Source organism: Stegostoma tigrinum, chromosome 25, assembly GCF_030684315.1.
Source record: "Stegostoma tigrinum isolate sSteTig4 chromosome 25, sSteTig4.hap1, whole genome shotgun sequence".
In the NCBI taxonomy this organism is placed as follows: Eukaryota; Metazoa; Chordata; class Chondrichthyes; order Orectolobiformes; family Stegostomatidae; genus Stegostoma; species Stegostoma tigrinum.
The window spans coordinates 53,065,018-53,092,559 of record NC_081378.1 but is presented as its reverse complement, the minus strand read 5'-3'; the positions used below and the strand labels follow the sequence as shown (position 1 = coordinate 53,092,559).

General features: G+C 41.3%; 1 protein-coding gene across 1 annotated transcript; it reads right to left on the bottom strand.

Moving 5' to 3' along the window:
* Positions 1-109: 109 nt before the first annotated feature.
* LOC125463254 (lamina-associated polypeptide 2, isoforms beta/delta/epsilon/gamma-like) lies at positions 110-26,975 on the bottom strand. Its single transcript, XM_048554287.2, has 6 exons — positions 26,677-26,975; positions 14,521-14,647; positions 13,104-13,223; positions 11,490-11,575; positions 5,912-5,991; positions 110-1,350 (listed from the first exon to the last, which is right to left on the bottom strand). Exons 1-6 carry the CDS (start codon positions 26,905-26,907, stop codon positions 1,062-1,064), a joined length of 933 nt encoding a protein of 310 aa, XP_048410244.1. The 5' UTR covers positions 26,908-26,975; the 3' UTR covers positions 110-1,061.
* Positions 26,976-27,542: the final 567 nt, after the last annotated feature.

The window sequence follows — 27,542 nt, the reverse complement described above, 5'->3', positions numbered from 1 at the left end:
TGCCCAATGAAACAAAGCACACAGCTCAAAACAATCTCACTAAAGTTCTCCTGATGAGCCACTGTAAGCCTGACTTAAACACAAGGATATGAGACCATCCGTTTGCAAAGATATGGCAGCCAATGAGTAGAACCCCCAGGAGAACTGAAACAAGTTGACTGTACAAAATCTGATGACTGGCTCACTGGCAAGAAATAAAACGTTGTTCGCAAGATATATACGATCCTCAGTCATTATTTTAGTCATTTTATTTTAATATGAACATTAGTATTGCTAATAAATACGTCCTCTAAAAAGACAGTTCCAACAATTAAAACACACAAGTCTATGTTATGACTGTACATGCATGTCCCTAAATGACTATTTGAAAATGCCACACTGAAAAAAGCAATGAACAGTGAAGAAAACCTGATATGTATGTGCCTAGGCTCATGATGGGATTTGTAATTCTATTTAATTAAATTACTTACTGAAAGATGCCATTATTTTCAAACATATTCTGCTACAAGTAAATGTATTTTCTGCTTTAAGCATTAATGCAGAAAACTTTCATTCTATTTTAATCCTCATTTTACTTGACCACCACAATTCAACTAACATTACTTGGATCACAGCATTATTTTTAGAACTCAGACTTTTGACCTCATGCCTCAAAAACAGTCTTAACCAAGCGTCCACAGGTACAAAAGATTGAACATTACTACTGACTTTATATACAATCCTTATGGAGGATGACTTAAAACACATCGCAGTGCTCATCAGATCTTCATTATCCTCACTGTGCCAATTGTATTGTGGTAGTTTTTAAAAAGGGTGAAGAAATTTTGAATTTAGAAAAATATTTTACAAAAAAAATTTGAAGCTGTAATTTTTAAATGAATTTTCCTTTCCCTTATATGGCACAGAAACCTGATATAGTCCACCTTTAAAAGTCAGATGTCCAGTTCCACCTGCTGACCCTTGAACCCTCAATCTCCGTTCCAATATTAATAAAACAGAACTGTTCATTCACGCTTGAACTCCAGGATGTACCAACAGTTAAAGTTCCTGTACCACCTTGCTCATTGGTGACTGCCAGCTGCTGATTTTGAGGAAGCTTCAGGAATGACAGGGAATGGATTCCCTTTGTTTGTTTCCATGGCTTGATAAACCAACAGCAAGAATAATGCCACGATGAGAAGCACCACAATCTGTATCCAGATGGAGACAGAATGCTGACTTTTATTCTTTTCCGATTGGCCCTGTGTCACTGGCTGGATTTTGGGTAAAGGCCTCCTTGGAAGTGCGTCCTTGTACGTGAACTCAATTGGTCTCCCAGCTGCTCCTCTGATTGGTTTACGACATGTGGCACTAATGAAGAGTCAGGAAGAATGAAATGAATAAAAACATTAATACATTATAAAGCTTATTGCAGCTGCACTTTGCGTTTTGAAGAGCAACACACCTCTGGATAAACATACAGGCCTTGGAAAGGGCACAGAACAAATTCATCAGAATAAAGTCAGGCTAAGGAGGTTAGGAATACATTTTGCTTTGACTATGCTTGTATATAGGACAGTCTTGAACAAGAGGTCACAGATATAGAGTGACAGCAGATAAGCCCTGCAGTGCAGTGCAGGCAGAATCAATCAACAGATTCAAAAAAGACATAGATATGTTTCAGATGGAAAGTGGCAAAACAGGTCATGGGGAGCACGCAGGGAAGTGGAGTTGAGACTAGGGTAATATCAGCAAGGATCATATTATATGTCAGAGCGGGCTCGAAGGCTGAATTGCCTGCTCCAGCTCCTTATTCCTACATTCCTTTGCTTGAATACAGAGGATTCAAGGGGGATTCATTTTAGGTGACTAGATGATAATCTATCCTAACAGCTACTGCAGGATGACTTTTTCCTGTGTAGAGGTACAGCAAGAAAGTTTGGAATAAGGGGATTGAACTTAAAATTTGAGCCAGGCCATTCAATGGTAATTCCAGGAAGCACTTTTTCATGTGAAGCATGATTTTGAGTCACAGCATGGAAAGAGACCCTTTAGTCTAACTTGTCCATGCCAACCAGATATCCTAAATTAATCTAGTCCCATTTGCCAGAATTTGGCTCATATCCCTCCAAACCCTTCCTCTTCAGATACCCATCCAGACGCCTTTCAAATGTTGTAATTGTACCCACCTCCACCACTTCCTACGGCAACTCATTCCATACATGCACCACCCTGTGTGAAAAAGTTACCCCTTAGGTCCCTTTTAAATCTGTCGCCTCTAGTTCGGTCTCCCACAACCTGGGGAAAAGACCTTGGCTATTCACCCGATCCTAAACTCTAAATACCTCCATAAGGTCACCCTTTATAATCTGGTACTCTCCTCAGAAAGTGGTTCAGTCCTCAGGTCACCAGACATTTCAGACTCAGGATAAAGGTTGTGGTTAGGCAAGGGTATAGGGTTACAGAAACACAGTGAGTGGATGGAGTCAAGATACAGATCGGTGATTATGTAATGGATTGGCAGAATGGCTTTGGGTGTTTGTGATGTCACCCTTTTCAAATGAATGAAGGAGGAAAAACCTGACACCTTCTGGACTAAAGCAAACTGTACAACCCCCACCCATGTGCGCACACTCTCCTCTCTCATGCACAACTGAACCTCTGTACCCATTCTCCCTAGATGATACCTCAAAATCATGTTCAAGAAAACTGCCCACAAAGCATTCCATTACCTCGTCCCATAAGCTCCTTTGGTCAATTTGGTTTACTCACTCTGGGAAAGGTCAAATCCCCCATGAGTATTACATTCTCATTGTTATCCTCCAACTTTCTGACTGATACTCACCTATTACTGCATGAAAGGTGTGCAGTGGAGTTATAGCATTCTCTCATCAGTAGATCTTCTAGCCTTTTATTTCATAGCTTCAGCCATTTCAGGTGGCACAGTGGCTTGGTGGTTAGCACTGCTGCCTCACACCACCAAGGACCCGGGTTCAATTCCACCCTCGGGCGACTGTGTGGAGTTTTCACATTCTCCCAGTGTCTACGTGGGTTTCCTCCCACATTCCAAAGATGTGCAAGTTAGGCGGATTGGCCATGGTAAATTGCCGTCAGTGTTCAGGGATGTGTAGATTAGGTGGGTTACGGGGGATGGGTCTGCGTGGGATGCTTTGTGGTTTGGTGTGGACTTGTTGGGCCAAAGGGTCTGTTTCCACACTGTAGGGATTCCATGATTCTACACTGAATTGACATTCTGATTTTCCAGATACAGTTGGTTCTGCTGGAACATATGTTTCTTCAATGTGTATTGACTTTGAAGAATTTAGACTGCTATTTGTAGAATGTGAACTTTCCTTACCTGCATTGGCTATAATGTGATTCTAACCCCATTAAACAGTGTGGCTGTTGTGCAATTTTCTTATAATGTGAGATCACATGAGAATGGCACTATCATGTTTTATCAGAACTGACTGTTCCTCTCTACTACCTTTACTCAATCTTTTATTGCCATGGGCACGCCATCTCCTTTCTCATCTCGCCTTTTGTTTGAGATGTGGAGCACTTTGGAATACTCGATTCCCAACTTACCATATGACCAGGTCTCAGCAATGGCTAAGAGATCAAACCCATTCCTCTCTATTTGAGGTACCGAATTTATGTTACAAAAATCAATTAAAAAAACAAACTTGAATTTTAACTTTTTACGTTTTCCACTGTAGCCTTAAATGCAAGTGCCCTATTTCTGTGCGCCCCTTCTGACACGATCTGATTTTCTCCAAATCCCTCTTTATTCATTGATTGAAATCCCTTCTTTAGATTCATAAATCTGAACCTTATCTGAACCCTCCTCACTCCTCAGTAGTTTAAAGTTTTATCTGAGTCTAGTTACTCAATTTGCCAGGATCCTGGTCTCTACCAAAAATATGTAGCATCCAACCTAACTGAAGGCTTCTCCCTTTTCCTCCTGTCAGTACCCCATGAATTACAAGCATCAGATGTTACACTAGAAGTCGGCCATTCAATCCATCTGAGAAGACTGCTGATCCGATCATTCTCAACTCCACTTTCCTGCATTTTCCCCTTAATCCTTGATACTCTTTTTGACTAAAAATCTATTATTCCCATGAATATATTTAGAAGCCTAACTATGACAACTCACAACTGTAAAGAAGTCCACAGATTGACCACCTTTGGAGAAGAAAATACTTCTTGTATGTCTTAAATGGGTTACTTTTAACTCAGACTATGTTCTCTGATGTGTGTTCGATTGCAGACGTTTCATCACCCTGCTAGGTAACATTGTCAGTGCGCCTCCGGCGAAGCACTGGTGTTCTGTCCTGCTTATTATTTATATGCCTCAGTTTGCTGGGGTGGTTGGCATCACTTCCGGTTCTGTTTTTCAGTGGTTTGTATATTGGGTCCAGTTCAATGTGTTTATTGATAGAATTCCATTTGGAATTGTGGGCCACCAGGAATTCCCTGGCATGACTCTATTTGGCTTGTGCTGTTCTGGATGTGTCGTTCCCAGTCGAATTTATGTCCTTTTTTGTTCCTGCGTATTGAGTACTGACGAATGTAAAGAATCCCATTTCCACACCCAATAAACCTAATATAATATACAAAATACCATGCAAGGAGTGTGAAAAATATCACAAAGGCCAAACTGGAAGAAAATTGACAGTAAGGATACATGAACACAACCAATTCTCACTGGTCTCAATACACACGGATAAAGGACATGAATTTGACTGGGACAACTCATCCATAATAGCACAAGCCAAACACAGACATGCCAGGGAATTCCTGGAGGCCTGGCATAACAAACAGAACTTCATCAACAAACACATTGAACTGGAACTGATGTACAAACCACTGAAAAACAGAACTGGAAGTGATGCCAATCATCCCAGCAAACTGAGGCATATAAATAACAAGCGGACAGAACACCAAGGACAGTGTTACCTAGCAGGATGATGAAACATCTGCAATCAAAACACATCAGCTCAGTGAGCAAGTTTACAATCTCATCCACAACCCGAGCTACAAATCTTCTCAAAAATTTCAAGTATATTAGATGCCCTTCAGCCCAACGCATCTGCATCAACCTACTTATACTAATTCCATTTTCCAGCTCTTGGTCCATAGCCTTGAATGATATGACATTTCAAGTGCTCACCCAAATACATTTTAAAAGGTGTGTGGTTTCCTGGCTCTGCTATTCCCGCTGGCAGTGCATTCCAGATTCTTTGGGTAAAAATGCTTTTTTCCTCAAATACCCTTTAAACCTTTTGCTAGTCACCTTAAAATTATTCTTGCTCACAATTAATACTTCAACTAAGAGGAACAGCTGTTTCCTTCAACCCTGTTCATGCACCTCAATCGGGTAAAATAAAACAAAACTACACAGATGCTTGAAATCTGAAACATCCAAAAACAGAAATTGCTGGAGAAAGTCAGGTCTGGCAGCACCTGTGGAGAGAAAAAGGAGTTAACATTTTAAGTCCAGTGACTTTTCAAGAGATCTGTGGACATGCACTCCAGGATCCTCCTGTTCCACTGAGCTTCCTAGTGTCCCACCATTCACCTGAGAGTTTTCCCTTGTCTTATTACTTCTCCCAAAGTGTTAAAGATGCATCATGAATTCTATGTTCAAGATTGATCCAGACCAAATTGAATGTAACCAAGAATGCTGCATGAAGTAAGTGTGAAAAGTGTAGAGCTGGTCAAAAATTTCAAATCCTTCTTGGGTGGAGGGGTGCTTTAGCAAGCTTCAGATTCTCTAAGATTCTGTGAAATGAAATGCCTGTAAAGACATACTATTTTAGGTACAGTAGGCTTTGGGATTTTTGTGATGTGGCTGAGTAGGTATCACAGCCACCAACTTCCAAAATGTTACTGAAGGATATAAAAAGAACAGCAGCCCCCATCATACCTGATCCCTGTAGGTGTTGGTGCCTCATCGGGGAGTATTTCTTCTCGCAAATTGTCTTTCACTACTTCCTTCTGTTCCACCTATAAAGTATTAAAAAAAAGTATAAATCTTTCAAGGTCCAGTTGTAGTAATTGGCTTGAGAATGATAAAAACTAAAAGACCCGAGAACTCGACTGGATGACAAGCGATAGCCTTGTGGTGTTACTGCTAGATTATTAATCCAGAGATGCAGGTAATGTTCTGTGTCCAATTTTGGGCCCCACACCTCAGGAGGGGCATACTGGCACTGGAGCGTGTCCAGCGGAGATTCACATGGATGATCCCTGGAAGGGTAGGTTTAACATACGATGAGCGGCTAGGATCCTGGGGCTTTATTCATGAGAGTTTAGAAGGTTGAGGGGAGATCTAATAGAAGCTTACAAGATAATGTATGGCTTAGAAAGGATGGACGCTGGGAAGTTGTTTCCGTTAGGTGGGGTGACTAGGCCCCGTGGGCACAGCCTTAGAATTAGAGGGGGTAAATTTAAAACAGAAATGAGGAGACATTTCTTCAGCCAGCGAGTGAGTGATGGGCCTGTGGAATTCACTGCCATGGAGCGCAGTGGAGGCCGGGACATTAAATGCCTTCAAGGCAGAGATTGATAAATACTTAATCTCACAAGGAATCAAAGGCTACGGGGAGAGCGCAGGGAAGTGGAGTTGAAATGCCCATCAGCCATGATTAAATGGCGAGTGGACTCAATGGGCCAAATGGCCTTACTTCCACTCCTTTGTCTTACGGTCTTACAGACACTTGGGTTCAAATACGAGCATGGTAAGGGATGGAATATGAATTCAATTTTGGGTGGCATAGTGGCTCAGTGGTTAGCACTGCTGCCTCTCAGTGCCAGGGACCCGGGTAAAATTCCAACCTTGGGCAACTGTCTGTGTGGAGTTGGCACCTTTTCCCCATGTCTGAGTGGGTTTCTGCTGGGTGCTCCAGTTTCCTTCCACTGTCCAAACATGCACAAATTAGATGAATTGGCCATGTAAATTGCCCATATTGTTCATGGATGTGCAGGATAGGTGGTTTAGCCATGGGAAATGCAGAGTTATAGGGTAGGGGGGTTGGTCTGAGTGGGATGTTCTTTGGAGGCTTGGTTGGTGTGGACCCGTTGGATCAAATGGCATGTTTCCACACTGCAGGGGCTCGTTTTTTTGGGGGGGGGGGGGGGTGCAGAAAAGAGGGGGGGAGAGAGAGAGAGAGAGAGAGAGAGAGAGAGACAGAGACAGACAGAGAGAGAGACCGAGCACGGAGAGGGAGGGGGGGGGGGGGGGGGGGGGAGACTTAGACTAGATTCCCCACAGTGTGGAAACAGGCCCTTCGGCCCAACAAGTCCACACCACCCTTTGGAGCATCCCACCCAGACCCGTTCCCTTATACCCCACACACCCCTGAACACTACAGGCAATTTAGCATGGCCAATCCACCTAGCCCACATATCTTTGGACTGTGGGAGGAAACCGGAGCAGTCGGAGGAAACCCACGCAGACACGGGGAGAATGTGCAAACTTCGCACAAACAGTTGCCAGAGGCTGGAATCGAACGTGGGTCCCTGGCGCTGTGAGGCTGCAGTGCTAACCACTGAGCAACCGTGCCGCCCAGTTGTGGTACAGGAGTTGCTAACTTCCCTGGTTTTTGCTTTGTTAGGATAGTTGATTATCTGATATTTAGTTCAGCAGCTCCCCTGCTCTCTGTTTCTCCTGAAGAAAATAATTGTTAAGATTTACAGAAGTTACTCCAAGGAATCCAAAATTAAATTAGTTTTCCCTCTAACAAGGCAGTTTTCAACAAGTGTGTTTATACAGGTTTAGTATTTATCATAACAACTGCAGCTAAGACAGAGATTGGAGCTCTTCTATTTTTCTGCAAAATCTATTTTTTAAAGAAATCTGATATGCTTTTTAAGCCCTGAACAAACTTGTTATCAACATTTCTGAAAGAAATAAACTTCACAGAAGTCTTAGTTAAGTCATGACCAATGCGTTGTCAAGGACTACTTTCCTTGAGCACCAATGCACCAAACCACACACAGAGGGTGTTTCTTTTTATTTCAGTTCCAGATGTTACACATATTTTATCTCTAATCACAATGAAAGATGAGACAATTTTATACAGTACTGTATTCACAACAAAAAGTTAAATAACAAAAATGTAACCAAATGAGGTTAGAGAAATTAAAATAAACCAATCCACAGTTAAAAGAATGGATAATGAATACAATGATTGCATGCAGTTAATTTTTCAACACCTAATTTTGAGCTGACAAAGAATTAAAAAGTGTGCATACAAAGAAAATGATTTCAAGGTTACTAAGTGATCCTGAAACTGGAATCATTGTCAAGTTTCTCTACATGTTATGAAGCAAAAAAAAACTGCAGGTGCTGAAATCCAAGGTAGACAATCAGGAGGCTGGAAGAACATAGCAAGCCAGGCAGCATATAAAGGGAAGAAGCAGACAACATTTCGGGTTGACTGCTCCTTTCCTCTGAATACTGCCTAGCTTGCAATGTTCTTCCAGCCTCCTGTCTGCCTCCCTACTTGTTATACCTGTCAATCATAGTCAAATATTTAAGTTCCTACATTTGAGTGTGTGTTCATGGATAACCTTCAGATTTCACAGCCTATCAAATACAAAGATAAATTGCGAAGTTTTGCAATGCCAAAACCAGCAACAAATAACATACAGTGCGAACAAAATAGATATCATCAATATTTTATAGTAGGCAAAATAAGGAGACAGGAAGAGATAAAGCAAATTTTAAAAATGACAACTTACTCTGTCTTTATGATCTCATTTTCAAAAACTTATGTGCAAGATTTTTTGATATACCAATTTATGTCAGGACTAATTAACAGATGTAGAATTTGGAGTTCTAGAGAAAAACACTGAATGATATTTTAAAGGTGCAGTTATCTAGTTCAGTTTACTTGGAGGATGAGACTCAATTCATCCTTCATCAGATTCACACATCACAAGCATGGTATAGGTACATTCTTAAAATTAATGTGTTCAAAGTTCTTTCACAGTTACATGGGGTAACAGATTTCAACATTGACAATGATTAGAAGCCAGAAGTCCTCTAGCTGATTAGCAGTGGTTACTTCTCCATATCAGATATAACACAATAAAGAAGGAATCTTAAAGTATAACAATAGAAACCAGAATTATAAATGCTTTAGCCAACTTTTTAATTAATGTTTTGATTTTTAATTATCAAAGCTGGCACTGTACTGTAATATGGACAAATTAGAAACACAAGAAATTTTTGCTGGTAGCTATGCTCTTACCTAGATAAAAGTAACTATCACATAAATTCCAAAGTGTTTAGGCTCTGTCAGCTACAAGATGACAACAATTCAAACATCCCTAAACTGGTTAGTGGGTGATTTTCATACCCAGTTATATTTTTAAAGATAAGAACATTGATTGGCTTAAGCAAGCCAATATTTCACTAACACACTAAATCGTGGCTTCTGCAATTTGGATTTTTTTTAATCTCTTCAATGTTTCATCCTTTTATGAGTTATTCATTTAAATATCCTGTTTTTAAAATTTGTTCATGCGACGTGGATGTTGTTGGCAAGGCTGCCACTTATTCCTATCCCTAACTGCTCGAAGGACAATTAAAGAGTCAACCAAATTGCATTAGCCTGAGATTTTGGATTAGTAGTTCAGTAACATCACCACTAGGCCATCGCATCCTCTTTGATTATAATAAAGAGAAAAACCTGTAAATGCTGAAGTTGTTCTGATAGGTTAATGGGTAAGGTGCCTATATTTTGAAATGGTGTACATATAAAGCATAACCTGTGTTTTTACTTTGCAATGTTTGACTTTCTAAGCATTTCTGCTTTCATTTTCCACATTTATTTTAGAAAATATAAGTAGCCCCTTTAAACTACTTGCAAACCAAATACTGGCGCAGATCCATAGCTACCAGTCAGTCAAAACCCAAAACTGAAAATAACATCTGATCATACATTACATTCCTGTTTGTGCAAATGTGTTGCATTCAAACTGACTGCCACATTGCTTATAGTTACAGTCGTGGCAATTTTTCAAAAGTAGTTGTAAAGCACTTTGGGGCATCAGGAAGTCAGAAAGGTAACATTTTAGATATATTACTCGTCGAAATCTGATCTTTTTGCTGCATACACCAACAAAATTATGCTCCACATTTTAACATATTCACAAATAATTAGTCTACTTGTCACTGAGTAATGTGCTGTATGTGTTTCAAGCGTAGTTAGGTTAGTGCAAAAGGAACCAAGGAGAAGAGCGTACAGAGTGTTAAGGAGGATTGGTGCAAGCATGTTGAGCATGAATATTCTGTTAAATGGCTCAGATTACTAAATGAATGTTCTTTGGTACTTTAATATTATTCTTGACTTATAGATGCTATTTCAGCAAATACCACCTGCAAATTCCCTTCCTAATGGTATTGAGTTTACTTACAGCATGTGGACTGCACCGTTGAGAAGGTAGTGCACCAGTGTCTTCTCAAGGCAAATAAGGATGTGCAATAAATGCAGGCCAGCTGGCAACGTCCACGTCCCATCAATGAATTTTAAAAAAATTGAATGTGCACCCGAGTACTTTCATTTAGATCACCTACAGTAATTTATATCTAGATCCTGATGACATAATATCAGGAATATTTATATTTGTACACTGTGGCAGTCAAATCCTAAGTGTATTAAATTCTGCAAAAGCTCCCCTATAATATTAGTGAACTATACTTTAAAGAACACGCGAGTTGTTACAACAAACAGTTCAATTACTGGTTCAAATAACACAGTACTTCATTAAAACATCAACAAACTGCTGCAAGCTTCTTTATGCTCTCAAATAACAATGGACGTGCACAACATTTTACAAACTCACCATACAAACCTGAATGCAGATGGATCTTTTGGCAGAGTGGTAATATTCATACCTCTTAGCTAGGAGGCCTGGGTTCAGGTCTCACCTGCTCCAGAGGTATGTCACCATACATTTCTCTACAGTTGTGTCACAACACACCTGAACTGTTTGATTAGAAAACACTAACGAATTTGCAATGTTTTTCAGCTCAAATTCCTGTTGTTTATGATGCTCAATTCAAAATACTGCAAATGTTTTATTAACCAGCACCAATGGGACCAGTAGTGTATCAGTTGATCAACATAATAATGTAAAAACATACACTAAGTAATAGAAATATAATGCACAAGGTATACACATCATTGTTATACTTTATTTACAGCATAAACTACTTAATAATGCAATTTTGCCATAAATAAATCTTACTGGCAGACAGCTTTCTCACTCACACCCTCTACTGACTATTCAGACATTGTAAATATTGGGATGATACAGTAAACCTCTGGTACTTCAAGTGTATAATTTTGCTGGTTTATTGGGAGTGCTAGTTCATATAGCACTGGTTAAAACAAAGTTTGCTGTACTTTTTTTTACATTGTCAAACGTTTAAAATATACAGTTTGAATTTCTGACTGTGAAAAGTTATGAAATAATCCACCTATATCACTTACCCAACTATATTCAGTTTTTCTCTGCCTGGTTACTACAGGAGTTTTGGTCTTGCTTGTAAACAGCTCCTTCTTTTCCATTACAATCTCTGAATAATCAAAAGACAAGTATGTGTTATTCATCAAGTCTTGCTCTTTGATCACAGAGCCAATGCAACGTACAATTTGCTGGGGCTCACTATCTCAGAAATAATACAAGCTAAGCCTTAGATAGCAGTTACAAAGAACAGAACTAAATTGGGTAATTAAACAGGAAGAATTTAAAAAATGATGTTGAACACAACAGTGCATATGCAAGCTCAGCCAATGGGAATATTTGCAAATAGGTTACTACACCAACATCTATACAATTAACATTTAGTTAATTGCATAAAGTTGAAATGTTAACACTGCTTCTCTTTCTCCACAGAGATGAGACCTCACCGAGACTACAGTATTTCCAACATTTGTGTCTTTATTTGTTATGGCATTTAATCACATTAGTTAGGTTGTAGTTAGGATACTGTGTTTGATTATTGGCACTTTGTTTTCGGAAAGGAGGGTGCTGGAGACAATAAGGAGTCAAACTCTTCTGCTGAGGAGAGATTAAAGAAACTTGCATTCTTTACAATAATGAGAGATATGCATATACCCATTTAGCCCTTAATGACTGTATTGTTCACTAGTGAAGTAAAGTCTCTCATTATCATAACTCCCATGACTCAAACAATTCAGTAATTTCCCTGCAAATCTGCTTCTTCAGGTCCTAGTACAATGGCTCAGACTGTTTCTCTGCAAAAAAAATTGTCAAGAAACTTCATTGGAAGTAGAACAAAGAAACCTTTTTTGAAGAAAAAACGGAAATTGAGAAAATATTTGAGAGCAAAATATTAAAATGGATGGCAAGGCAAGTGTAGGAAAATGGGACAGGATGGAAAGTTTGTAATGTGTTAACTCTGACCAGCATGTCAAAGGATTCAAAATTCTAAGCAGTTGAAGTAAATGTGTCAGTTACTGTTGAAACAGCTCCTGAACTAAACACTAGCTACTGTTTGACTGTTCATCAGTTCCATTAGAAATGATGTCTCAATAAAACTAAATCTCAAATATTCTAACAATTTACATTCACATAAAGAACAGATTTTAATGGAAAGACTCCTTCCTATTACATCGGGATAAGCTATCCCAGTGTATATTCCAACAGGAGAGTGTCAATACACCTCAACTGAGTGTGGTCCGTACTTATTCTCCAATATGAAGATTTAGCTCCATTTAGTTTCAGTTTGATAATTACAAACTCAGGAGTAACAGTAGGACACAGAACTGGAGAAATGGGTTTTAAGAATAAAACAGTGGATGCTGAAGATCCATGGACAGAAAGCAAAGTTAAGGTTCAGAGGTCAGCGAGTTCTGAAGAAGGGTCACTGGCCTCGAAACATTGACTTTGTTTCCTCTCCACAGATGTTGCTAGAACTGCCGAGTTTCTCCAAAAATTTGTCTTTGTTTCAGGATTTAAAGACAATTGTTCTTTTGTGGTGGATATCAATCAGAAGTAGTTGGAGCACATTCATATAGCAACTTGTTTCATTTAAACTGGCAGTCACAGAAGGCAATTTTGAATAGGCTGGGTTTATTCACCTTCTTCTGTGTCACTGTACTGATCAGAATCTGTGCTCCCATTTGGTTGGTTTTCCTGAGTTACTGAGCCCTGGTCCATCAGCTGTTCCAGCTTTTTCTCGTAAATCTTCCTTGTGGTGGCTGCACAACAGTAAGGAAAAGAATTAAGACATTACTCATATTATATGCAGCTTTTCTATTCAATACCTCAAATACGAAAATAACATGATAGCAACAGAGGTAAAGTGTCCAATACAAAATAGAAAATGGGACATAACACCAGCGCTTCATTGGAGGCTCACTGATGATGTTACCTAAAATGGTGACGAAGCGTCTGAAAACTAACCTTCCAGCTCAGCGAGCAAACTCACAGCCAGAAATTCAACCTGAGCTACAAATCTTCTCAAAACTCACAAAAGAGTACTGTTTTGTACGAGCCATCAGCATATTTGGAAGAGAGAGTACCTAGAAGTATGTTTACATTTCAGCTCGGAAACAGGCTTGAATGAAAATACACATTCAGTGTAACTGAATGCCAATTAGAGCTCTTTACCCCTTTAGACAGCTCAGATTATTAGACTTTAGCATCTCCACATTAGGCATATTTCACCCAATGAACACCTGTAACTCCTAATATGTCCATTAAACACTACAATCACTTGTTGTGTGCACTACCTCCATATTCACTATTCTTGGGTAGCAGCAGAATGTTTTGGACTGCATGATGGAAGTGTTCCCAATCTCACCACAAGGTGACAGTGACTGGAGATGAGGTAGATCCATAACATCTAGGAAGAGCCAACAGCCCATCAAATCTGTCCTGCCATTCAATTAGATCGAGGCTGATCTGATAATCCTCAACCTCACTTTCCTGTCTCTTTGCTATAATCCTTAATTCCCTTACTGTTTAAAAATCTGTATCTCAGCCTTGAATATATTTAACAAGCCAGCCTCTAAAAGGAAATAATTCCACAAGCTCACTACACAGAAGAAATATACATCTCTGGTTTAAAAGGGCTTCCATTGTTCTGAAATTATGCCATTTGAACGAAGAGTAAGCACCTTTTTGCAGCTAACCTGTCAGGTCCCCCAAGAATTCTGTATGGCTCTGTAAAGTCACCTCTGATTCTTTTAAATTCCAAACTCTCCAACCTCGTAACAGAGTCCATACCTGGCATCAACCTAATGGCCAAGTACCATTCATGCCACATAAATACCAAAAATCACCATCTCCGTTTTATATAGAGAAATGGCTTCTAATTGTATCTGAAGTGAAAGCTCTGGAAGAATTTTAAAAACCTAGATGATGCTACCAACAACTGTCTGATTGAAGAACAATGTTTAATTGACGGCTTTCTCATCTTTAACCCCTTCATAAGTATAGGAAAGATGGGCCTTTCATCGTGTAATAGCAGTGTAATTTGACATTAATACTCACCCACAATAGGACCTGCAGAAAATCCATATTTTATAAGTTGCTCTTTTAAATCTTCATCTGACAAATCAGACACCTCGATGAACTCTTTCTCTTCCACAGTGGTTTTATCTGTCTTTTTTGTGGCTTTCTGCATAAGATAGACATGATTAAAGAAAGCACTGATATACGTGGAAGCATTCAGGTCATGCATCTTTTTTTAAAATGTCGACAGTTGTTAGTCTCTTTTCAACCCCGGTCCTCCTCAACCATTTTGATCAGAGTGGTAGAGAATTAAACCTCAGCACCTGAAGATCACAGAAAAACTGCATTGCTCTCACCGTGACACTGGGTCTGATGGCACAATATAAAATTTTGTTGTCAGTTAACTTCGTTGTGAAGAACAGTCACAGAACCACAACCCAGAAGGCTGCCATTTGGCCTGACCATTTCTATGCTGTCTCTAAGAGATTCAACATCCTATATTGCTTTTTCCCCATGGGAAAAAGGTATTTATGGTGTTTCTGATGAAAACAAATTAACCTACTTCCACATGCCTCTGAGACAATGAGTTGTTGTGATTTGGAACACAATGTTTTAAAAATATTTCTCTTCTCTCCATTTTGTCAATTAACTTAAATCTCTGCCCTGTGGTAATGAGCCTCCTGTCCACGGAAACATCTTCACATGCATTCTATCAGAATCCTTCAAATACATCCTTGGACTGGACAGCAACAACACTTCACGTAACTGAAGTCTTTCATCGATTCTGTTAATTTTGTATCCCTCTTCTGCATTCTCACCAACACATTATATTCTTCCTAAAGCATGGCGACCAGAACTAAACACAGAAGTCCTGCTAAGGCAAAGTTTAATATAACACCCATCCATTTAACACTATTTCTTTGAGAATAAAATTACAAGATGTGCTCTTTAAACATTAACGTTTCAGGAAAAGTTCATTGTTGAAACTCCAAAACCTAGGCTTAATTGTTCTTGCCACAGATCCTGACCAACCCGCTGTATATCTCAGAAGTGTTATGGCACAAAAGGAGGCCATGTGGCCCATTGTTTCTGCACTGACTCATTGCAGTCAGTCTGATTTTTCCCATACCCTTTATCTAAATAATAAAATCACAGTTCTAGGCAGTGCATTCCATATCCTAAATACTTGCTGAGCGAAAGCTTTTTTTCATCACTTCATCTTTGCTTCTTTTGTAGATCACTTTAATAGTGTACTCTGTTTCTCTTCACACCATATACATCTTTCATCTTTTACTCAAGATTCCCAACATTATTTATCATAGAGACTCAAGTCTAGAGAAATTATCCCCCTGTCTCAGCCCTTTAGGGTTCTCCTTTACTGCCTCCTTTCAGGTTCTTTCCTGTGGTGCCATGGAGAGAGTTTGATGAGTCCTTTCCAAATCTGCCAATATGAACTTCTTCACAAAGCTGACAGCCTAATCTTTCTCACACAACCTGCAGATTTCTAACAAAAACCTCAGTATAAGGGGCTGCTCATTTAAGACAGACATGAGGAGGAATTTCTGCTCTCAGGCAATAGTCAATTTCGACCAAAAAATAGAAGTTGCTGGAAACGCTCAGCAGGTCTGGCAGCATCTGTGAAGAAAAAAAAAATCAGAGTTAACGATTTTGGTCTGGTGACCCTTCCTCAGAACCGATGGTAGCTGGGAAAATGCCAGTTTACATGCAGAAAATAGGGAGGGGGCGGGGTGGGGGAGTAAATTATACGATAGAGCCTAAAGACAGAGAAGAACTGTTGGACAGACAAAGGAGTTGATAATGATCTGCTGGGAAGGTAAACAGTTCTTAATGGGGACTGGGAATGATTAACAACAGGTGGTATGTAATGGCAGGCTATGTGATAACAAGGTATGTGGGGTAGGGAGCTAGGACATGGGAGAGTTTAGGCCCTAAAATTATTGCACACCATATTGAGTCCAGAGAGCTGCAGGGTCCCCTAATGGAAAATGAGCTGTTTATTGCGTACAGTTCTGGTCGCCCCATTACAGGAAGGATGTGGAAGCATTGGAAAAGGTGCAGAGGAGATATACCAGGATGTTGCCTGGTCTGGAGCGAAGGTCTTATGAGGAAAGGCTGAGGGGCTTGGGTCTGTTCTCATTGGAGAGAAGGCGACTAAGAGGGGATTTAATAGAGACATACAAGATGATCAGAGGAATAGATCGGGTGGACAGTGACAGCCTTTTTCCTAGGATGATGACGTCAGCTTGTACAAGGGGGCATAGCTGCAAATTGAGGGGTGATAGATTTAAGACAGATGTCAGAGGCAGGTTCCTTACTCAGAGTGGTAAGGGCGTGGAACGCCCTGCCTGGCAATGTAGTTAACTCAGCCACATTAGGGACATTTAAACAGTCCTTGGGTACGCATATGGATGATGATGGGATAGTGTAGGGGAATGGTCTTAGATTAGTTTACAGCTTGGCGCAACATCCAGGGCTGAAGGGCCTGTTCTGCGCTGTATTGTTCTATGTCCTTACAGCTTGCACTGAGCTTCAGTGGAACACTTCAGCAAGCCAGAGACAGAGATGTTGCCTAGGGAGCAGGGTGGTGTGTTGCAAGTGGCAGGCAAAAAGTAGCTCAGGGTCCTTTTTTGCAAGCAGACCCTAGATGTTCTGCAAAATGGTCACCCAGTCTGTGCTTCGTTTCCCCAACACAGTGGAGACCACATTGTGAGCAGCAAATGCAGTAAGCTAGATTCTGGGAAGTGCAAGTGAAGTGTTGCTTCACCCGGAAGGTATGTTTGGGCCTTTGGATACTGAGAAGGGAGGAAGTAAATGGGCAGGTGTTACAACTTCAACAGTTATAAGGAAAGGTGCCTTACAGCCTTGGGGTGGGTGTTGGCGGTGAAAGACATGCGGACCAGGGTGTCCTGAAGGGAGTGATCCCAGCAGGCAAGGGAGGAGAGGGGAATGTGTGTCTGGTGGCAGCATCCCGCTGGAGGTGACGGAAATGGCACCTGACGATCTCCTGGATGTGGATGCTGGTGAGATGGTAGGCTGTATGACTATGATGCTATTTCTGTGGTGTTTTAAAGAATCATTAAAATATAATTATACCCTCTTGTTCCTCTTACAAGTTGGAAATTTCTCCCCACCTACACTATCCAGCCCACTCATGGTTTTGAAAGCATCTATCAGATCTTCTCCAAGGTGAACAGTCCCAACTTCTTCAAACTATCCTCATAATGAAATTCCTCATCACTAGAACCATTTTGTAAAGCTCTTCTGCACTCCCTCCAATGTATTTGTATCTTTCCTGTAATGTGGCACCCAAAACCATACACAATATTCCAGCTGATGTCTAACAAGTTCAACATCACTTCCCTGCTCCCGTACTCTCTGTCACAACTATTAATGCTTAAGACATTGTATGTTTCATAAACTGTGCTTTCTACCTGTTCTGCCACTTTCAATGATCTATCTGTATATAACCAAACCTCTCTGCTGTTGGACCCCCAATAAAATTGTACCCCCGTAGTTCCTGTCTTTCCTTTCAGCTTTATATTTTTTGCAACACCATTTTCCCTCAGTCATTTCCAGAAATTTGATATACACGTACAAGCCTGTTTCTACATTCCTTTTAAAATTGGACCATTTAGTTCATATTAAACCAACTTGATTGCATTTTTCGATGAGGAAACCAGGTGTAGATGAGGGTAATGCATTTGACATATCCAACTCGGGCTTCAGAAAAGTTTTTGACAAGGTTGTAAATTGCAGGATATAGAACATAGAACAATACAGCGCAGAACAGGCCCTTCGGCCCTCGATGTTGCGCCGGCTTGTGAACTAATCTAAGCCCACCCCCCTACACTGTCCCATAGATGGGCTGATCAGTGGCAAATGGAATTCAAGATGAACACTGAGACCTTGGGAATGCGTGTTACCTGCCCATCGGTTCCCTAAACGTATCAGGTCAGGGAGATAAAGCGGCTCAGAAGGCAGATGGGATACTTGCCTTTAGTAGCTGAAGGTAGAATTTAACAGCAGGATGATGATGCTGGAACAGTATAAAATGGCACAGTGGTGGTGTCCCTACCTCTGAGTCAGACTGCATGGGTTAAAGTTTCACCTGCTTCAGAGATGTGTTAAAATACTCCTGAACAGACTGATTAAAAAAGATCTAAAACACTAGTCAGGCCACAGCTAGAGTATTGCTTACAGTTCTGGAATCCACCTAATAGGAAGGATGTGATTGCATTGGAGAGGGTGCAGAGGAAATTTACCAGGATGTTGCCTGGGCTGGACAGTTTTAGTTATGAAGAGAAATTGGATTGACTGGGGCTGTTTTCCTTGGAGTAGAGGAGACTGGAGCTGGGCAGGGTCGGGGGGTCACATGATTGATTACCTATCAATTTCTGTCTGCAGCCTCAGTACTCCTAACAGCTCACATTCCCACCTAGCTTTGCATCAAGAAGTTTACATTACCCTGTTTTCTCAAAGTCATTAAAATAGTTTGTAAATACATGAAGCCGCAGCAAAGATCCCTGCAAAATTCCACAGCCCGACAAGCTGAAAATGTCCTATTTATCTCTTGCCTCCGCTTTCTGTCACTTAACCAATTCTCTAACTATATCATTTCTCAACTCCAGGAATCTTCATCTTGTAAATTAATCTTTTGTTATAGCATCTTATGATGTGCCTTTTGGAAATCCAAGTATACTACATTTACTAGTTCCCTGTTATCTACCCTACTATTTACACTCTCGAAAATAAAATTCAAATTTGTCAAACAGGATTACACTTTGCAAAAACATGTTGACTTAGAAATTCAGAGTATAATTAGATCAAGTAAACTAAGAATTCATTAATAATTGATTCCAGCACTTTGCCCATGTGAGTCAAGATAACTGGCCTGTGGTTCAATTTATTCTCTCCCTCCTTTCTTGAATAGCAGTGTTACATTTGTTAACTTCCAATCTGCTCAGATTTTTCTAGAATACGGGAATTTTCTAATTTAATACCTAGGAGTATGCATTTTTGCTTCAGCTATCACTTTCAAAATTTCAGGTTGTGGACCATCAGATTCTAGGGATTTGTCTAATTTTAGGCCTTTGAGATTTTTTAAAATCTGCTCATATTACCTCAAAATTTGTACTTGTTAGTGTTAAGGCAAAACTTGATTCCTGATATCTAACCTGTGTGAATTGCGAAGACAAACAAAACAATCGTTCAAAGTCATTTCCTCATTCTCCATGACAATCCCTCTAAAGGATAGTTCTACTCTGAAAGGAAATATTGCTAGAGCTGTTCATGGGTAATTAATAAAAGCAAAATACCTTCAAAGCATGCAACTCCAGAAGCATGAAGTACAGAACCCTGACACTACACCTGTGCATGTAATGGTTATGAATGCGTAGTTAAATTATTAGTGGCTGAGAGGATAAGCAGCATTAATTCAACAAAGAGCATAACAGAATAACATAAGTGCAAATAACAAGCACCGGGAGAAATACTTGATCCTTACTCTATGCATGGGGAGACAAAGGTCTAGTAAGATTATTGCTAGACTATTAATCCTGAAACTTGGCTAATGGTCTGGGGACCTGGGCTTGAATTTAGTGGAATTTGAATTCAATAAAAAAGTCTGCAATTAAGAATCTACTGACAATCATGAAACTATTGTTGAACGTCAGTAAAACCCATCGAGTTCATTAAAGTCCTTCAGAGAAAGAAATCTACCATCCTCACTTGGTCATGCCTACCTGTAACTCCAAGCCCACAGCAATGTGGTTGACTCTTATGTGCCCGCTGAAATTGTCGAGCAAGTCGACCAAGTCATAGCAATTGTTACGAAGTCTCAACAAAGATATGAACGACCTGACATTGACCTAAACGATGGCCCTGTGAACCCTGCAAAGTCCTCCTTACTTCCATCACAGAATAATCAAGCAACAGCCTGAGGTAACAAAGTTTGGAGCTGGATGAACACAGCAGGCCAAGCAGCATCTTCGGAGCACAAAAGCTGACGTTTCGGGACTAGACCCTTTTTCTGCTGAAGGGTCTAGGCCTGAAACGTTGGCATTGTGCTCCTAAGGTGCTGCTTGGCCTGCTGTGTTCATCCAGCTCCACACTTTGTTGTCTCGGATTCTCCAGCATCTGCAGTTCCCATTATCTCTGAAGCAACGGCCTGACAGTCATACTCATGGAGACATAACAGACAATTACCATCCCTGGATATGTCCTGTCCCACAAGCAGGACAGACCTGGCAGAGGTGGTGGTACAGAAGTATTTCGTCAGAAAGGAGGCCCTGAGAGTCCTCAACAAAGACTCCAGACCCATTAGGGCTCATAGCTTCAGGTTAAACATGGGAAAAGAAACCTTATGTTGATCACCAGTATTGTATTCACTCTGTTGATGAATCAGTTCACTTCCAGGTCGAACACTACTTGGAAGAAGCACTGAGGGTGGTATGTGTGCAAAACGTACTCTGAGTGGGGGGTTTCAACGTCGACACCAAGAGCAATTTGTCAGCAGCACGTGTGATCAAGCTGATCGGGTTCTAAAGGACACAGCTGGTAGACAGAGTCTGTGGCAGGTGGCTAGGGAACCAACGAGAGGGGAAAGAAAACTATCAATCTGTCAGCTGCAGAGATATCCGTCCAAGACAGTATCAGTAAAAGCGATCACTGCACAGTCCTTGTAGAGACGATGTTCCACCCTCACATTGAGAATAATCTACAAAGGTGCTGTTTAGCACTATTACCTTGCTAAATGGGACAACCTTCAAACTGTTCTAGCAACTCAAGAATGGGCATCCATGAAGTGCTTTGGGCTATCAACTGCAGCAGAATTGTATCCCAACAGAAGCTGTAACCTCATGGCCTGGCATTTCCTCCAGTCAACCATTAGTGTTAAGCCAGAGGAACAACTGTGGTTCAATGGAGAATGCAGGAGGGCATGCCAAGAGCAGTACCGACATACCTCAAAATGAGGTGTAACAGCATAAGCAGAAAGTGAGAGAAAAAGCAAAATGATACGCAACCAGTATGGGTTAGAAGGGGTGGACGCTAGGAAGTTGTTTCCGTTAGGCAGGGAGACTAGGACCCGTGGGCACAGCCTTAAAATTAGAGGGGGTAAACATAAATCTGAAATGAGACGACATTTCTTCAGCCAGAGAGTGGTGGGCTTGTGGGATTCATTGCCACGGAGTGCAGTGGAGGCTGGGACGTTGGATGTCTTCAAGGCAGAGTTCGACAAATTCTTGATCTCAGAAGGAATCAAGGGCTATGGGGAGAGTGCAGGGAAGCGGAGTTGAAATGCCCATCAGCCATGATTTAAATGGCAGAGTGGACTTGATGGGTCGAATGGCCCTACTTCCACTCCTATGTCTTATGGTCTTAACCAACAGATCAGGTCTAAGCTCTGCAGTCCATTCACATCCAGTCGTGAATGGTGGTGTTTTATTAATCAAATCACTGGAAGAGCAGCAGCTCCATAAATATCCCCATCTTCACTGCTGGAAGAGCCCAATACATTGATGCAAAAGGTAAGGCTGCAGCACTCACAACAATCTTTAACCACAAGTGCCAAGTGGATGATTCATCTTTACTCCCTCCAGCGGTTCCCAACACCATAGATACCAGTCTTCAGCCAATTTGATTCACTCCATGTGACGTCAAGAAAAGATTAGAGGCACTAGATACTACAAATGGGCCCTGATAACATTCCGACAATAGTACTGAAGATTTGTGTTCCATAACTTGCTGCACTCCTAGCCAAGCTGTTCCAGTATAGTTACAACACTGGCACCTACCCAACATGGAAAATTACCAAGGTATGGCCTGTGCACGAAAACAGGACAAATCCAACCCAGTCAATCATCCCCCGTCAGCCTACTCTTGATCATAACTAAAGTTATGGAAGATGCCACCAACACAGCTATCCAGCAGCACCTGCTCACTGACACCCAGTTTGAGTAACACCAGGGCCACTAAGCTTCGGACCTCGATTCAGCTTGGTTCAAACATGGACAAAAATGCTGAATTCCAAAGATGAGGCAGGAATGACATCTCTTGACATCAAGGCTGTATTTAACCAAGGAACCCTAGCAAAACTGGAATCAATAGGCAGTGGACAAAACATCTGCTCGTTGGAGTCATACCTTGTAGACAGGAAGACGGTTGGGGTAAGTCGTCTCAGCTCCAGGTCATCTCTGCAGGAGTTCTTCAGAGTAGTGTCCTAGGCCCAGCCACCTTCAAGTGTTCCAACGACCTTCCCTCCATCAAAAGGTGGGGAGTAGCGTTATGCATGTTGATTGCACATTATTTAGAACCATTCGTTGACTCTTCAGACCCTTCAGTCAATTTTCAAATGTAACAAGATCTGGACAATACTCAGGCTTGAGCTGACAAATGGCAAGTAACATTTGCACCACATAAATGCTAGGCAATGCCCATCTGCAATAAGAGACAACCTAATCACTGACTCTTGATATTCATTGGTGTTACCATCATCAATCCCCTCTATCGATATCCTGGGAGTTACCAGTGACCAGAAACTAATTTGGGATCATTATATGAACAGAGAGGGTCCATAAGCAGGTCAGAGGCTAGGGATAATGCAGCGAGTAGCTTACTTTCTGACTCTCCATTATCTACAAGGCACAAGTCAGTGTGCGTTTTAATACTCCGCACTTGCATGGATGGGTGCAGTTCCATCAACACTTAAGAAGCTTGACACCATCTAGGACAAAAACAGCCCACTTCATTGGCACCACATCCACAACCATCCATTCACTCAACCATCGAAACTCAGTAGCAGCAGTGTTACTATCTACAAGATGCTCCTAGAAATTCACCAAAAGATCCATAGACAGTATTTCCATCTAGAAGCACGAGGGCAGCAGATACATGAGAACACCACCACCTGCAGGTCCCTCTCCAAGCCATTCACCACCCTTACTTGGAAATATATTGTCGTTCCTTCACTGTCGCTGGTCAAATCCTGAATTCCCTCACTCTCAGGGCACTGTGGGGTTACTTACAGCTCGTGAACTACAACAGTTTAAGAAGGCAGCACATCACCTCCTTCACAAGGGCAACTAGGGATGGGCAAGAAATGCTTGCAAGCCAGCAAAACCTATGTCTTGTGAATGAAAAATAGTCATTTAGCTCGGAATTTTAAAACTCCCTCAAATGTGTTTCCTTTTTTCACCTTCAGCAGGCAATAAAGATAAAACAGGTGTTAAAATGACTGCAATTCTTTATTTCTAGAAAATCTGACGGTCTACTTCTTTGAAAAATAGAGTCAAAAACCCAGATTTTGCTGTCAGACTTATAATTTGAGTCAAGAGAAACAAACGAGGTAGCTGAATAATTGTTTATTGCTCAGGTGATGGTCGAAGGGATAAATGTAGCTGTTTATGGCTGAGGACAATAATTTAATAATTGGAAGCCTTTGAGTACTGCCCTGCCCCCAGATTAGGAGTTACACATTTGTTGCAAAGAATAGGAAATTACTGAAAGATAACTGGCAAAAAAAAATTCAATTTTCAATCTACAAACAGGAAGATAGTGAGTGTTGGCTTCTACTGGCAAGTTATAATTTTTATTCAAAGCAGCTTCAAGGCAAAATATCCTTGCACTGAATTTGTTAGTAACATTTATCAATGCAGTTTGAAGGTAATTTAGCGGAATCAACAACTGTAAAAACTTTAGCAAGTCACAGCAAAACTTCAAACTAGGAAGTAACATTTCAAAACCAGCTGCATTATGACAACATCTGGTCTTGGGCAACAGTTCATCACATGCAGCTTTTTACCAGAAACTTCTGTCAGAGACACAGTGGAGTACATCGAACAACAGTCCAGCCATTCCCCTGGAAAGAGTTACAATCTGCATCTGAAGTGACCATATTTCTAAATGTGATCCAGCTAAAAAACAAAAGTGGGAAAGTAGAATTGAGCTTTATGTTGTGCTTTGATCTCATGGAATGATGGAAAAGGGTTATATGGCTTATCCCTGCTCCTATTTCTTATCTACTAAAATTCTCAAAACTCCAGCATACTATTCATCAGCTCTACCAGTTGGTTACAGCTGTTAGATTCAAATTCAGTTGAAGTTTACCATTAAGAAATGAGATAAATAGTGAAACTAGGATTGCAGCTGAATAACAACACCTATTAAGAACCGGCTTTAACTTAGTGTTAGTCAATAGAAATATACATAGGAGGCATAGATAAGGAGACAGTTTTAGAGATGGGCATTGATTTGAGTGGACGCCTTACAAACAGACACAACACAGTAATTGTGTATCACACGCACTGAAATAGTCATAAACAGTCTAAAAGAAAAAGAAGATTGGGATTGCCATAACACAAGAAAAAAAGACAGGCTCTCTAGACATGCACCTGACAGGGTCAACCATATCTCATGTACGTAGACAAAATCTAACTGCCAATAAAAGTGACTTGATAGCCAAATCCATTGACTGGGCAGCGAGTGGGCTTGACAGGGCAGGTACAGAGAAGTTGTTTCCCAATGTAGGACAGTCTATAGTCAGAGGGCTTAATCTCGGAGTCAGATGTCAGCCATTTAAGACAAATACAGGGAGGGTGTTTCCTCAAAGGGAACTCTAGCCATGAATTCCTTACCGCAGAAAGCTGCAGAGGCTGTGTTATTAATATTCAAAAGCTCACATTATTGGATTTTTATTCAGTAAGGGAATCAAGTGTAATGGGGAAAATGGCAGGAGAGTGAAGTTGAGAATTATGAGATCAGCCATGATTGCCCTAAATGGAGAAGCGAACTCAGCTGGTTGAATGGTCTTCTTTTATTCTTACCTCTAAAAATCTTATGAAGATGACATAGTTGTCAAATGTGAGAAGTCATGAATGCTTACACTAAATGTGACATCTTTGAAGCATCAACTATTAGAAGTGTAATTCATCCTTTAACTTGAAATAGTCTTCATTTGCTAATGTTTAAATTCTGTCAATTTTAGTCAGTGTACTCCAGTGAAAGTTGCCCAGCAGTTTTCCTTCTGTAGGTATCCTTCTTTGAAAAAGTTGTCAGTCTCCAAGGAAATCATAACTAAAATGTGACAGTGAGGCCATAGAGGACTTGAATGCAGGATGAGAATTTTGACATCATAATGGTTATATGAAAGCCAGAAGCCTACAAGAGATGAGCACAAAAATGATGGATGAGCAGGAAATGAGAGTCACGTGGGAACACGAAATGAAACAACTGAAAAATATGCTCTGGGTATGGCAAAAAATATGAATGGAACCAGGAGAGTCCTAACTAGTTGAATAATAGTCGAGTGACATTCAATAATGTTCGGGTGTCAGGCTGAATGACAGATAGTTCCTCATATTCCACTTCTGGAACTAATGGCGACATTTCCGCCTAGCTGTCCTGAAGCTGACAACCATTGTCCATGTTTTCCATGGATGGGTGAAATCTGGGATTTCACCACTTGGGTCAGTTATTGGGTCACGGTTGGTGATATTTGCAGTCAATGTGCCGCAATGAGAAGCGGGACTGAATGCTGTGGGTATGTATGCTTCCTAACTGTGAAATGGGAAAGGCAAGTTAAACAAAAGATTAACTGAACCTGTGTGAATAAAAGCAAAATAGCGAAGATACTGGAATTGTGGAGCAAAAAGAATGTTGGAGAATGTTGCAGGTCTGGTGGTATCTATGGACAGAGGAACTGAGTTAACATTGTCACAAGTTCTGAAGAAGTCAATGTATTCCTTCAAAAGATTCAGTTCTGAAGTGGACAGCAAATGCTAACATTATTTCTCTCCGCGATGTGGAGATGTGCAGGTTCGGTGGATTTGCTATGTTAAACTGCCCACAGTATCTAGGATGGGAAATACAGGGACAGGGTATAGACTGGGATGCTCTTCAGAGGGTCGGTGTGGACTTGAGGGGCCAAATAGCCTGCTTCCACACTGCAGGGATTCTAACAAAAATTCTACGCAGAGTTTCACCATCACTTTCCGTTTATGTTTGAAGAGTTTCGCCTGTGGAGTTGGTTTTTGGTTTTCACACATGAACGGAAGTTGAGTAAATTGGCGCCACTTTCTGATTCTGATGGAGCGTTCATAAACATTGAGCGGGGACTTGGGGAGAAAGGGATGGAGGGCTTACTAATGTCCCAGGCCACCCACTCCCTGGCTTTCTCACCTTGCCTGCTCGGCCCCGGCCTCGGGTTGCCCCCAGTCCGCTGTCCGCCTCCTCATCGCTGGAGAAGTCCGTGCCGCGGCCGCTGTTCCGCGCCGTCAGGTGCTGAAGGTAAAGCTGGACGTAGACATCTTTGCGCTGGTCCCCGAGCGGCAGCTGCACGCTGTGGGCGATCAGCTCACTCTTCAACCGCTCTTTGGTCAGCACCGACGGGTCCTGCAGATACTCGGGCATCGCGGCTCGAGCTCCCTCTAGGCCTCACAACTCCCGCTCTGCCACCCACCAACAACGCGGGCCGTCATTGGCCCTGGGGCCGCACTAACACGTTCCCCAATTGGATAGAGGGAGTAACTGGGTGGGGCTGTAACCCAGGGTAACGGGTCAGGCGGGAAGAAGGAGGGTGATCCTGGCCATGGTCCACATTGTCTTCCTCACAGCTCCACAGGATGCAGGACAGCTTCTCATTTCCTCAAAGCAGTCTGCGCTAAACCTTCTCTCAGCTTCTTCCATCAGAGACACACAAAAAACTGCAAATGATGGAATCTAAGCTGGACAAACAGGAGGCTGGAAGAGCACAGCAAGACAGGCAGCATATGAAGGAAAGGAGCAGGCAACCTTTCGGGTATTACCCTTCTTCAGGACTGGATGTGGGGGTAGGAGGAGCTGCAGATAAAGAGAGGGGTTAACGGTGTGGTGGTGTGGCAGCGAGAAATGGGACTCACTGAGTTCATGTCTGAGGCAAGGAGAAAACTCCTTCAAAGTGGGCATCCTTTGAAGAGGTTTCACAGTGGTATAAACTTGATTAGCGACCACACGTAGACTGTCTCACCAAGCATCTACGCCTGGCCTGTAACAGCCAACCTAACCTC